The sequence below is a fragment of the Dermacentor silvarum genome, chromosome 6, assembly GCF_013339745.2.
Source record: "Dermacentor silvarum isolate Dsil-2018 chromosome 6, BIME_Dsil_1.4, whole genome shotgun sequence".
NCBI classification, from domain to species: Eukaryota; Metazoa; Arthropoda; class Arachnida; order Ixodida; family Ixodidae; genus Dermacentor; species Dermacentor silvarum.
The window spans coordinates 102,602,022-102,616,410 of record NC_051159.1 but is presented as its reverse complement, the minus strand read 5'-3'; the positions used below and the strand labels follow the sequence as shown (position 1 = coordinate 102,616,410).

Sequence of the window (14,389 nt, the reverse complement as noted above, 5' to 3'; positions counted from 1 at the left end):
GAATTGCTCATGGTCGTTGGTTCGATCCCAACAAGCACTTCCAACAGGGGTAAAATGCAAAAACGCTCGTGTACTTAGATCTGGGTGCACATTAAATAACCCACTACGGCGTGCCTCATAATCAGGTTGTAGTTTTGGCATGTAAAACCCCATAATTCAATTAAAGTTTAACAGTTCAGGCACTATGTGAGGCAATGACCATGCTAACCTTCTCCGAAGCTATGAACAATGGCGCACAACAATGCCTCGAGCAAGCATGTCTCGCTGTGTGTTCTGTGCTCCTATATATGCTATATAATATTGTTTATTATATCTGGATGCAGTTTCAATAAGCTGTATCGGAAAATCGTCAAATTCATTGAAATGCAGCCGTTGATACATCATTATATTTATTTTGGATTGTCATAAGTGGCTTCAACTGTGTCTGATGGCATACTCACAGCCAATAAGCACGACCTGCCAGTCGCCACCCCAAAATGTTTCAGAATCGGTGCTCTTCGCACCCTCCTCCACAGTGAATGTATTTGCTGCTTTACATATGTTTTATTCTCAACTCTCGTCATATATTTTAATGACACGCCTGTTACCACCACTTTGAATAGTACAGAGGTTCTGATAGCAGAGTCCCTGCCAAAATAAAGAGAACCGGCCGTGGCTACAAAAGTGCATTTGCACTACTATTGTCAGGCAAAATAAGCGTTCCTATGTCTTCCTTTGATGCGTCAGTGATCGGTTCAGCAGCAATATGGCCCTGGCTACAGAGCTGAAAAAACAAGCTGCAAAAGAATGATCCAAAACAGTCTTTTCAACCAAAGCAACTACTGTACTGGCATCTAAGTTGGTTGCGTGGCATCTGTGACTAGAGGGTGTGAATGCATTAGGAAAATTGTATCATGTGTGGACACATGGTACAACTTTGTAATCACTTCCAAGATATTTTGCAAACCTATTCTGACTAGTGCACAAAATCTAGCAACTAACCTGAGTATCAAGGAGGATCATCCTCTCTGGTGTGACATAAATGTCTACACCTGTTGTGCAGTGTTGGCCAAGCTCCCGCAATTCCCGGCTCTGTGGACGAAACAGCTGCCTGCACACACGGGTGAACATAATTCCAGAAATTGAACAGATTCTGCAGTCAGACAGTAGGGGTCATGAAATATGAGAGTAGTGACAATGCAAGTATAGGCTGAACAACTTCATCGTCACAGGGCTCATAAAGCCAGCAAGGACAATTATAGGGCTGAGAAAATGACGAAGAATCTACTGAAATCAATGCATGCGATTCCCTGCCGTTCAGTTTCCAAATTATTATTGCTGTAAGTCCCGTGCAGGTGCTGGTCATACTGGAGCTGCTAATCGTAGCGCTTATCAGACTGTAAAGTCCTTTCTTGGTATCTGTTCAACAAATTACATGAAAAGACCAGACACCAGCTATTTCTTTGTCTTTTCATTGAGTTTCATTTTAGTAAGTGGCCTCAGTTAAATGTGCAACCCTGAGGATTTTTTATTATCTTCTAAAAATATATTTAGGACTTCTTGGATGACAACCGAAATGTACTGAACTGGCTTGCACCACGTTTGTGCATCCTTCTTTGTCGTCATCCCTCATGACACCTCTATATCCTATTCGAGCCTCCACCATTCAGACCAGAGCAAGGCCAGGGTGTGCTTGCTCAAGGTGACCTCTCTGCCTTCTCCCTCACTCTCATCAACAAAGTAAAAGCATAGTTAAAATATAGCACGCAGAAGAGATGTGCTATCAAAGTGCAAGAATGGGTGCCAAGGTAAGGAAAATGTAGTTGAAGGCAACACAGGATTAGATTAAGTGATGCCATTATGAAATCTGCAGGTAAAGCATTGGTTCGATCGACGTAGGATCGAGGCATTCGGTGACCTTTTGGAAAGGTCTTTGTCCTGCAGACGACGATTGACACAGGATGATGTTGAGTGTGGTTTCATTATGGTTGTCCCACAAAGTACCACCTCTTGCCATCGTGAAACCATTCTTTCAGTATCCTATTTCCGATAGCGAGAGAAACATAGCCACAACAAACAATGTGTAGCAATAACACCCACCTCATGCCTGCTTGACCATACTGCCCAGCGAGTATTGACATAATAGTTGACTTTCCAGCACCTTGCATGCCAACGATTCCGACCACATAGAAGTCTGGCTGGTCCACAAGGTACTGGGCAGAGAGGAAAGGAAGAAAGAAAGCATACACACTAAACAGATTGCCCGTCACATTTACAATTAATAATTTTTCTTTAAACACAAAATATAATTACACCAAATCAACTTAGTTATGAAATTTAGGTTCAGCAGCAAGAATTAAACACAAAATGTCTAGCACCTGAGGGCCTTCTAGCAAGGAACACTAAAAGTGTAGCACAGACAATGAAGCTTGTCACGGAGACATATATCATATACTAGGACTTGTATATACTAGGAAATTACTGCGGTATTAGTGAATCTACTGTGTTTGCACGCATATAGTGCGACATGTCTAAGTTAAATAGCCAGCTTGAGAAAGCCCCTAATGATATTGCTTGGATTACAGCACTAAGACCATTCTCCCCGACCCCCCCCCCCAATTTCTTGCTTTAAAGATTCAACAAGCTCCTCTTACAGGCGACTAAGCTTTGCAGAAAAGCCAGCCTATCAATGTCCTAGGAGAAATACAGACACTTGAGCGCAAAACCAGGCATATACCTGTGGCAATGCAAGAGAGCAACAGAAGGTAAAAGCAGCAAGGGTGCAAATTAGTCCAACTGTACCATACAGAACTGCAATGTATGCTCACGTGACCTTATATGTACAAACGCTGTGACCCCAGCACATGAGCTTCAAGATTGGGCAACATCAAGAAGCATCTCATCACCTGATCTCAAGCTCATGTCTATACAAAACTGAGCATGATATACTCATTAGGTTGGGCCCTTTGAAGTCACAAGTTAATTCTGCATGAATTAGCAGCAACACAAAACGCATTGAACAGAAAAAAAACTTAAGCCACCAACTGAAACCTGCACGAATCTTTTGTTAGATCTTGTTTCTAGACAATGTAAGAGTGCCTGGTATCATACAAGGCACCATTGCATTTAACAAAAATCAGCAATGGCCCTAGTCACCAGAGGCAAGCGTTATCAAGAAAAATGGGAGGACTAATGGGGTAACACAGAACAAAGCCCAGCTGTAAAAATGCAGGCATACCTCAAGTGCATTATCACACCACTGTAAGGAATCATCAATAAACTTGACGGGGGCAGCCATGTCAGGAGGTGCTGCTAGTCGGTCACTCAAGCCTGCAGCCAAGAGCCAAAACAAGTTCACAAGCTCCATAGGCGTCCACTACATCAGCTAGCCTTTTTACACAGTGAACTAAAAGTTCCTCTTTTGAAGAAGAACAGAGAGAGACCTTGGAATTGTCTTATCAAAGTTACGTGCAAAAGGTGTGCATTTAATCAACTGGGAAATCAAACCAAGGCCGCCCAGCTGTTCAGTTTGCAGGAGACAATTTTTTAAATCAATTTATAGGAATAATATTTTCAGCACCTAATTTAAATGTGTTGATTCAGAATATTAAACCAGTTTTCTTCGACATTGCTAAAATGCACGAGTGTTTGCGAATTGCTAGGCGCATGCTTAAAGGCCACAATTAACTCTTTCTGTAGCATAAATGACCCCTCTGCAGAAGACAAAACAAGAGGGAACCGCTGTTGCCATTAGTGCATCTTGACACTGACTTCGGACACTGTTTAGGATAAGCTAAACTAGCGCGTATGATAAATCACGAATCCCTGACCTTTTTGTTTGACGCGTGCGGTAATGTGCTGAGCAACACTTCTAAGATGACAACGAAGTGGCGTCATAAACATGCAAGCACGTGCAGCGAGGCACGTGCATCGTCCACAACAAGGATGATGCCTCGCTGCACGTGTGCTCGTGGGACGGGAAAAGAATAAATCAAGAAGAAAACAAGAAATCAAGAAGCACCGTAGATGTTCACAACGATGGCTTGATGAGCTAGTGGGTAAATCATCTTAAGGGAGTAACAGTGCATGCAGACGGGGACAGAGCGAAGAAACAACAGGACACAGCACTATTGACAGGACACAGCACTGTGTCCTGTTGTTTCTTCACTCTGTCCCCTTCTGTGTATGCCATTACGCCCTTAAGACACCGTACAAGGGTGCGCAGTGAATCCACAAATAACACGTGGCTCAATCAGCCTACAGAAGAAGAGACCCCATCAGCAGAGACAGACGGAGCTGAGAAGAGGAGAGGGGAAGACGCATTGGCTAGGTCAGACGTACACGTTATGGAAGCCAACAACTGTCGGAGAGACCCGGTCGAGTGCCAACGCCCGAGGAGACTTCAGAATGGCACGTTGCCTACTCCTGTCGCCCAGCAGATGCATAAGGGTCTGCAAAAGCCTGCCTGCCATCTCTCCTCGAGCACTTCGTCGAGCGACACACCACGTCAGCTTTTTGGGATGCCAGCAAAACTGTGAGCGTGCTGTGTTACTCGGAACACTTTGTAGGGATGCTTTATTAGAATTCTCACCTGCCCCCATGCCCTGTGTCCTTGTATTTGCACTTTTTATGTCTGAATATATGTTTGTGTGCCATGCTTGTTTCCATTACTTTCTTGCTGCCCTCAGAGGCGTCTCCGAACTCCCACCATTAGGCCTGCTCTCCAAACCAAACTTAACATGCTTTATTTTTATTCTACATTAGAGCAAAACCCCTGTCTGACCTCAAAAAAATAACAACAGATTCATGCATGTTATGTTGAAGTTAACAACAATTGTGTGCCAACTATGGGAAATGAAATGTAGAAACACGGATAAGGCTAATAATGAACTAGTCTTCATGCATAATATGGCTTTATGGCAATGTAAAGCAAATGTACATTAACATTTTTCTCTTCAGGTGCTGCTTCACAGCAGTGCAGATTTCGACTTCAGTTGAGGCTCCATTAAAATGCCTTTTGGAATGTCAAGAAGCTACACCGAGTTTAATTTGTGCCCTCTCTGTGTCCTCAGAAGCGTTTAGGTTTTTATTGAGGATTATACATGTGAGTTTACAGTAAACGAGGCAAATAAAGGACACCTGCAGTGAACTCAAACATATGGCCATAGAGTCATAGTTTTGAAATGCCTGGGCTGTTTGAATCACCCAACTCCCTCGTAAACAATGCAGTGAGGCATGCAACAAAATGACAACTCAATGCTCTTAAGATGCTATGAACATGACCACACTCCTTTTCAGTGAGAATGTCATACCCTGATGCATAATAATAATAATAATCAATTACCTTTTACATCCTAAAGTAACATTTTGGCTATAATAGACACCATAATTGAGAGCTCCAGATTAATTGCAATAATTAGAGGCCCTTTAACATATGGCATTTCAGTAAACAAGCTTCAAAACTGTGAAGGACTTCAAAACTGTGACTTCGTGTTCAACAACAGAATGCTATTACTGCTGATCCCATTGTCATGGGTCCCCCAAACCTTAGTACACTCACTCTCGGGAGGTGGCTGCTTGATAGATGTGTTGGTGCCCACAGATGCAGATGGTTGCACATCATCTTTGGATGCGCTTGACGAAGATGCCGGGGATTCCGCCCTTGACGATGCCTTGCTGAGCAGCACGGTAGGCTTTGATGTGTCTCCAGAAGCTGCATCTCCACCAGCCTGTGACTGAGTCTGGGAGGAAGAGCCCTGTTCAGACCAAGGAAGCAACGTTTTCTTCCTTATTCTTTTCATTTTTTTTACCCTCCACCCACTGTATCATGTTACTGACCATTAGATATTTGAGTAATACAGTCACACCTTCTTATAAGAAAACCGGAATACCTTTGTAGTGCCCTCTGTCGGTAGAGTTGGGAGGTGCTTGCCTCCTTGGCTACCGTTGGAGGGTGCCACACCTTCGTTATATCAGACATTCATAACAAACATAATTTTGTTACATACTGATATCGGTGACAAACATTTTGATTTAATTCCTAATATCTAATCATTTGTTTTACTTGTGTTTGTTATAGAGAAGTTCAATTGTAATTGAGTTCAACTGCTCTAGCCTGTGGCACTTGTGGTGACAGTAACAGGAATAGGCTAGCATACATCAACTCTAAGAAGCGGCACAATGGCACCTTCTGTGGCAGTCCCGCCATTACTGATGGCACTACAGGAATCGCTGCAATAAGTAGTGAAAGGGGCAATAATGTGTATGGGCCATCCTAAGATAAATGTTGCAAAAGAGTTACGTGTGAGTCTGACCCTTGGCATGCAATATACTGCACAGACAGACAAACACACTCTTCAGAGCATGCAGTAGCAGTGCTCTGAAGAGTGAAAAGGGCATAGCTACAAAATAGCAAATCTGATTGGGTGCTTCTTTATATACCCATATAGAATAAAGTTTGTTCCGTCTCCTCCTTCTTTTCAGAATGAATATGCCACGATGACACAAGGTGTAGGAGGCCTTAGCTGCATTTGTACACGACTCTTATTTATCTGTGCATACACCTCTCAACATTCTTCATTCGACAAGCATCATAGATTGCCTTTGTCCTCATGACACAGACAGCTAACAACTACGAGGCTGTGCTCGTGTGCTACTGCGGCTACCTCAATAACATAACAAGCTTCGCATTATTTAGATTCCAACATTGTTTAAGATCTGTATGTTCTTACAGTGGCACAGTGATGACCAGCCAAAAAGTGGCTTGCAGTGCAGGGTTCATGGTCATGTTTCAGCAAGAGGTCATGCTTACGAGAAGAAAGATTAGCGATTGCCATAAATAACGCTCAAACACGGAGCATTGATTTAAAAGAACCCTTTCTTGATTGCAGCCTTGCACAATTCATTGCAGTGGTTTGCATCACTGAATCGCAGTGCATGAAATGGACTCATCGCCTCAATGAAGAACAACAAGAGAACAAAGCAAGAGGAATGAACTGCAAAAGATATACTGTTCCTGCTTTATGTACTCGTGTTTCCTGCAACAAGTAATTTTTCTTTCAAGTGTTGCTTCACATGTCAAAACTCTCATGGGTACATAATAGTCAGCACCTCTCAGCATTCCTGCAAAGGAAGATAACAATTGCATTTTAACTATTAAACAGACAATGTGGCTTGTATAGAGGATGGCAGCGTATGTGAATCGGATCGTCTGAACTGCTCAGAACTCTTCGAGGTCTGTTAAGAAATGGGATTTTCTTATTTGTCCAGATTTCAACGGTTGTGAACTCTGCCTTAGTGCTGCTGCTTAAAACGGTGTCTAATCATTTCTTTGAGTATGTATCATTGGCAATAGCGAGTGCGAAGTTCTGAAATGGTAGCAACAATGCACTCGTTCACTACTATTATCAGGGAAGAACTCTGCAAGCTTGGCTTCACGCGTCCCACACGGCAGCGCATCTACCGGGGCGCTGACCTTTGCCCAGCCGTTCCCTCCACCGTCACACCGGCGGTGCGTGTACAAGATCGTGCCGAAGAGAAAAAATAAATAAATAGGTAAGTAAAAAAAATATATATAATGAAAGCGCAAGCATCAGCGGCGGCGCCGGCGCCATAGTGCAGTGATTCTTAATGATGCGGGTCCCGGTCGAACCAGAAGGAACGTGAATAATAATATAAAAAAAGCAAAGAAAAGAAGCCGCTGACACGACGCCTTAGGCGGTACGTGACGGCAAATGCAGAACGGCGTGTCTGCTTTCAAAAACGACTGCTCGGACACCCAGATCTAAACTGGTTCTACAGGGGCTACGGTCGAGTCGACATGGCGTTCCGTCAAGAAACCAGCTACAACGGCAGCGATGGGCCGGTCACCTACGGCGCTACGCCACGTAAGTGTAGCCCAGCATCAGCGGGAATACCAACACGGCCTTTGGGATCTGTGGGCTACGAGTGAGAAGTCGAAATGAGGGAACTACGGTTCGAAACGGCATAATCATGCAATCGGAACACTGCCACGGTTTTTCGTGGTTTGTGTCGGTCATTTGTGTATCTTTCCCCGTGCTACTTAAAATGCGGGTGTTTGAGCCTTCGGGTCACTGCTCCAGTGATGTCAAAGCAAACGTGTTAATGAACGCGATTTTTGCATAAATCCTGGTTGGAACAAGAGTTGCACTTCGAAAGACTGGTCAATGACAAGAAACTTATTTTAAGCAGTGTTCCAAACAGAACTGCCGCTTTAGCGGTCCATTTTAAAACACACACAGAATGATGCTTAGCAGCGTGAATGCTGAAATATGTTATTCGCCTGCAACACTGCCACGATTACTCACCCGGTCCGGGTGTTTGGCGAGTATGAACACGGGTTTGATCTGTTGCTGACTCGAGTCCGGCTCCTGCTCACGTTCCTGGAACTGAAAAATGAAACCGAATATTTGTGCTGCGCAAGCTAGTCGCAGCTAATAAGCACGCACAATGAGTTGATGCAGTAGTGCAGGCGAAAACAGGACACTTTCACACTTTCAATAAGCAGGGTGACATTAGGTACCTTGGGAGCGTACGGCCGTTTTTTGTAGTAACCACGGTCATATGGATCTGCCATCGTGGGTTGAAGTTTTAAACTTGGAAAATGTTATAATACAGAGTGAGCAATGAACATAGAATATCCAAAACCACGCACCGGGGCGAAAGCACGCGAACGCACAAAAATGTAAACAAGTGCACTGTTGCCAGGCAGCGCCGGCGTTTTCTCGTCGCTTTGTTCAAAACAGTCTTCAAGGCAGCTGTAAAATAAGCCAAACAAGCGCCACGACAGTAATATACATAAATATTACCAAATTTCTTTATTAATGTACTTGTTTTACTTTCACTTAATAGGTTAAAACAGATAGGGCCCAAAAAAAGCAGCGCCGCCAATCCACTTCTTGTTGTAGCGAAACAAGTGGACGCAAACAAAGCAGCTCCAGCGCTCTGTCATCAGAAAGGTGCGATTAGAGAATTTCTTAATTTCCCTTAATAATGTTCGGGATGTGTTTGAAAACCTCAGAGTTCCCCGACACAATAAATTTGTGTCAGCGCATTACGGTCATCCTAATTAGCCACGTAGCTAAGTACGTGCTGTGCGCGATGACATTCGACGAGAAAAAGTTGACAAAAAATAGCTGCACGAAGTGTTGTTGGGACGTACTAAGCGATGTCTGGCTTGAAGCATGTTTGTTTGCCCGCTCATGAATTCACCGATGACTTCTTTCTCACCGCACTCGCGAGAGGAACAAAAGAAAAGAAAAAATGAATGCGGTGCTGGGGGATCACGATCACCTACAACGCGAGATTTTACAGTCACAGCTCGCGCTTCAAGTGCTTGGCTTGCACTCCGCCAAGATTTGCAACGTCGGCTGGCTGTGTTTGATTCATCAGGCAAAGACACTGCACGCTTCGTGACCGTAGCCTGCGATCATAGCAGTTGCTCGCATAGCGATGTCGTAGCGTTCCTACGATGTGGCTGCCTTGGAACGTCCTTGGCACACTGCACCCGCTCTCGGAGTAGTTTGTAACTTCGTCTTCATTTTCCTCTTTTTTTTTTTTTTCTGCCGTTTTTCGTTGTCGCGCATATGTGTGGAAAGTTTGGTAGCAGTCTGTTTGCTTTGGGACGTCCTTTCGATTGTGTGTGCGTGGTCAAGGCAGCGATTTTCATGATGTCGCACACATGGTGGGACTGCAACTTTCATAATTCAGTGCCTGTGACATTACCGAAATTTCGGAAACATCGTTGGTGCGCAGGAATGAGGAACTGTGCGTGCTGCAATGCTTTTCACGGCGGTGTCGCGCGCGGTGGCATAGTGATCGCGGGTACACACGCGAAAAAACGAAAGGGAAAAAACAAAACAAATGAGGGCGTGAAATGTTGAGCTGTGATGAAATTGTGCGCTTCAGTAAACATGTGATTTGTCTACTTCTAACAATCACACATATTGCCTACTTCTTGAGCCAACTGCAAATTTCGCACAAGATGTCATGACCGCAGGAGATAAGCCCTCTTTATGCGGTCATGACAGCGAGGATGTACATCATCCAGTACTCGAGTGCACAAAGCATGCTGCGCACAGGCAACTTGTAAAACATGCACTTAACATTCTAGATAGGTGTCAGCCTTTGAGTTTTTCCAACCTACAGGGCCCGTGGACATGGAAACCAATGCAGGAGATAGATGCGCTCTAGTTTGAACAATTTTTGCTGCAGCGCGATATGCTTGGCATGTATTAAAAGGGCCGCAATCTCATTAGTGATTCATTCGAAATGTTTAACAAGAACACGTTTGTGATAGCAGCGGAGAGAGCAACAGCGTGCTTTAAGTGGTTTCGGTTGTTTTGCCATCCCTTTATTTTTCCCGGTATATTTTATCATATAATTTCTTATTCTCTTCATAAGATTACCTTGTATCGATGGCTAGGCATTTATATATTTTTTTATTATATTCTGTGGTACATGGACATTTCAGGCTGCATCAACACATTCTACACAGATACTAAGGTAGCTCGGGTACCTTACTATCTGTGCGTTGAGTGTGTGTGCATTTTAAGCATGAAATGCTTTTAGCTCCAGTTGTCGGCAACCTTCGAGTGACCTTGAGCCAAAAGCCAGAGTCGTTATCCGGGCACTCAAACGAGATTATGCTGGCAAGTTGCGACAACAAAACGAGATCATCCGGGCAACCAGTCAAAACTTAAGAAAATGCGGTCTCTGGCCCCCAACCCTTTGTACAGGACTGCATTACATACGCTAGTTACTCTCCGAACAAGTTACAAAAGATATTGCTTCCGAGTTCTTCCTAATGTTTCTTCACAATATCACTCAAGCTGTAACTTCTAGTACGCTGGAGTTTTATTTGTCATTTCCAATGACGACGTTGAAAAGACAGAGAGGTTGCCTGTGCTATTTCGAACGCCAGCGGTTCGCGAGTCGTGAGCGGTCTGTGACAAGAAGAAAAACTAGCGACAGGCACTAAGCGCGCTGCACTGTTGGAAGAATAAACACGGTTGAAGGCGGCGGCACCACAGGCAGCAAAATATGCCGTATGGTAGTCATTTCATGCTTGCATCTACTCTCGATTACGGGAGAGCCAGCAGTTTTTTTATGAATTGTTGTTACTTTCTTTTCTTAATTTATAGCTTTTCATATTTTCTATACCCTAAATAAAAGGGAGTAGCTATCACTGCAATACAGTGATAAATATTTCATGTTTTCATTTCAATAAAATAATGCATAATATGTTTTTCCATTCACTGACTTTTTTGTATACAGTAGCCAGCATCATCACTCAGTCGACACAGCATTAGTTTATAGGTAGTCTGTTGTAGGCATTTCAAAGGCGTCCTAAATTATGAGGGCCCATTCAGTCTTCTTTAAAAAGGCAGTAAATGGCTGATTTCTTAGCTGGCTTCTTGCAAATTGTGGCCCACATATAATAGTGGATTTGCCTACAAAGCTTGTGTGCAAAACTTGTGAGCGTTGCGTGATGTGACAAAGTAGATTAAATCAGTGCCACAATTCCTGCATCGTAAGACTTTGGAAAGTACTGCACAGTGTGCGTGTTCTCGCCTTCAGGTCACGCGATCGAGCTGCACATCTAGTCCTAAGGTTCCATCAATTTCCTGTACTCTCCGCAACAGGTCTCTTCTGAGCCTTACATCATAATAACGTGTGGAACCAACAAATATCAGCTGTCAGCTGATGCAAAAAAGTAATACAGAGAATGAAATCAATTGAAAGTCACTTGACTTGCTGTGGCGGCTCAGTGGCTGTGGCTTTGTGTTGCTGAGCACGTTACCGTAGGTTCAACTCCCGGTCAAAACGACTTCAGTTAACATATACAGTTAAAACACTCACTGCCGATGAAGTGCAGGCAATCAGTCCAGCACACTTTTCCTAATTGGGTGTCTCAGTGTGGACAAGCCACTTTCTACAAATGCTCTAGTGAGATTTGCACGCATACAAGGGCAGCTTTTGAGGTGCATCAAGAGTGCTTTGAATTGGCTGTCATGTGCCAAAGTGTCACCTTTGCTTGAAAGGTGGATGGAAAGGTGCCAGCTTGAGGAAAGGAACAAGGAGTTTTAACACTTCAAGAGCCTGTGGGTTGACCTTGGCTCTCTTTGTCCCTTGACATCACTGTGCTGAGCCTATTGGTCTTTTTAATGATAAAGGAACTTTGTGTTGCTAGTGAGATGGTGTGTGTCACCCATGTGTAGACCACACACCAAGGTCATTAAGCCAGCTCTCGCTCGCATGTGACAAGTTATCTGCGTACAGAGTGTCCATCACTCGCTACCAATCTATGCTCACTGCCGAACATGCTTGTGACTTTGCTACTAGATTACTAGATCGCCATGTTTGCATGCATTCCCTCTTCTTGTATTTTGCTAGTGGGGAAGAGAAGCACATGTCAAAAGCACACTTATGCTCATTCTTTTGTACACATTGTTCGTCGCTACCAGTGTGCACTCTTCAAGGTCACATTGCAAAGTGTTCACACTTTGTATGTAGTAACTGTGCATATCTTAAGGCAAAGTAAGCTGCGTCTTGCTTGTTATTTCTTCAGTTATGGACTTCTGATGGGAAGCGAGTAATGTTTCACCTCCAACTCCGCATTATTGGGATGGTATTCTTCCAACTTTTGCCGATGCCTTGGAGGCAATATTAGCGCACACATCGTTTCTTATACTGCAAAGAGTCGTAGTTTGTGACATAGCAAGTTCTGGCACCTCAAGCACTATACGCACTGCGTTGAATGGACATCCATGTTCCGGCTTCCAGCACGGTGTAAGACGCACAGGTGAAGATGCCGTGCTTTTTAAACAAACATACAGAGCACATTGGTGTGCTGGTGCGAGTCGTGCATGAGGATAGGACAAACAACATGCAGCAAGAGTTACAAGCGAAAAAAAAAAAATTATATCTTTGTTTAGAACGGAATGGACATTTGCAACACAGGTGCGTATGACATACAATTCTGTCTGGAATTAGCAACTCTGCTACTCGCTTGAAAAGCACAGGCGTCTTCACCTGGGCCTTGGTCCTAGGTCAGTTTGCTGGTGAGTTCCGTCATGCTGGCTTATGCCAGATGCAGATCTCAGCACTTTTTTCTACCCACTTAAGTTGAAGTAATTGCACGGCGACAGGGATTTCTGCAGAGTTACCCTCCTGAAGGTTAAGTTCCATAGGAGCCAGCAAGTGCTTATGTGGACATCTGCACACACGAATGTTGATCTCTGTCTGGCTGCACGTCACTTGTGTAACGGAAAGAATACCTAATGGCACTTTGAAAAGTGGTTTCCTATGTACTCTCATTTCAACTGAGGTCTCAACAGGAACGAATGTAGGCAAACTGGGCCTTGATCATTTCTCTCTGGCACTTGCAGTAGTAGCATTGTGTATTAGAGACGACGTTCAGTATGCCCTCAGAACCGTGATACCGTAACACGTGCAAATTGCCATGGTTGGGTCCTCTACACTTGCTGAATAAGCTACTCATACTGGAATTGATGCAACAAATTGGTTCGAGTCTTTTATGTAACCCCCTTGTTGCGAGAGGGGTACACCAACTATCTCTGAAGCATTTTATTGCATTAGTTTTCTCCAGCACCTACAATTGCACCTATGACCAAGCAGGTGCAAAGTGCAATGCGAAAATTTTGTGAGCACAAAAAAAAAATTAATTAGCCCATTTTTGGCATCTAGTATGTGCAACCAGCACGACGGAACTGTTGCATTATTGGTAGGCGCTGCCTGGCGAAGACCCAAAGCAGCGTCCTTACACCGTGCTGTGTCGCGATTTCCAGCTGGTGGCGAGCCGCGGTCCGTGTCCCAAGTTCGCGGTTTGTCATCCTCGTAGCGCATGGCAGTGGCGGCGGCTGCGGCCGGTGCTGAGATGGCCATGTACCGTCAGAAGCGTCCCAACTGGACCGAGGACGAGCGGCTGCGACTTGTGCAAGAGATCGGCGAGCGCATCGACGTCATACGCGGCAAGCTGGGTCCCTCACTGACACTTCGCGCCAAACGATCTGCCTGGACCGCAGTGCAGCAGGCACTGAACGCAGGCAATGACACCCACACGCGCTCTGTGCCCGAGATCAAGAAGCAGTGGAGCAACCTCGTGCAGAGGTGCAAGCACCGCGTAAATGCGCACAACCGCGGCACCAGTCGGCAAGGTAAGCTACACCCTTCCATGGCCAAAAAGCGCCGCCAGATGGACACTTATGCATTACCTAAGTCTATATTCTCAATCGCATTGCAGAAAATAGTCAGGTCTTGTAAGATTGTTCTTGCTTCTACTGTAAAGCTCGCTGGAGGACAAGGAGGAAGGTATTCTTGTTGTTGGAAGCCATATCTCCAGAGTACTGATATGCAGGATGACGTAAAT

The 14,389-nt window shown here is 44.5% G+C and overlaps 2 protein-coding genes across 10 annotated transcripts in view; one reads left to right on the top strand and one right to left on the bottom strand.

The window, feature by feature from the left end:
- LOC119455794 (nonsense-mediated mRNA decay factor SMG9-like) overlaps positions 1–14,389 on the bottom strand; it is a 75,704-nt gene that overhangs the window by 21,126 nt on the left and 40,189 nt on the right. For 2 of the 7 annotated variants that reach the window (XM_049669320.1, XM_049669323.1), the window contains exons 4-6: positions 3,218–3,309; positions 2,080–2,192; positions 982–1,090 (exon numbers count right to left, since the gene is read on the bottom strand). In XM_049669320.1, the coding sequence (XP_049525277.1) occupies positions 982–1,090; positions 2,080–2,192; positions 3,218–3,309 (314 nt within the window). Of the gene's footprint in view, positions 1–981; positions 1,091–2,079; positions 2,193–3,217; positions 3,310–5,539; positions 5,736–8,306; positions 8,388–8,521; positions 8,670–14,389 lie in introns of those variants that run through there. The other 5 variants (XM_049669322.1, XM_037717261.2, XM_049669321.1 and 2 more) reach the window with 5 other exon arrangements.
- Positions 7,766–14,389, top strand: part of LOC119455795 (myb-related transcription factor, partner of profilin) — a 62,485-nt gene continuing 55,861 nt past the window's right edge. Inside the window, exons 1-2 of one of the 3 annotated variants that reach the window (XM_037717263.2) lie at positions 8,780–8,957; positions 13,809–14,177. In XM_037717263.2, coding sequence (XP_037573191.1) covers positions 13,865–14,177 — 313 coding nt within the window. In that variant the 5' untranslated portion in view covers positions 8,780–8,957; positions 13,809–13,864. Of the gene's footprint in view, positions 7,866–8,779; positions 8,958–13,808; positions 14,178–14,389 lie in introns of those variants that run through there. The other 2 variants (XM_049669325.1, XM_049669324.1) reach the window with 2 other exon arrangements.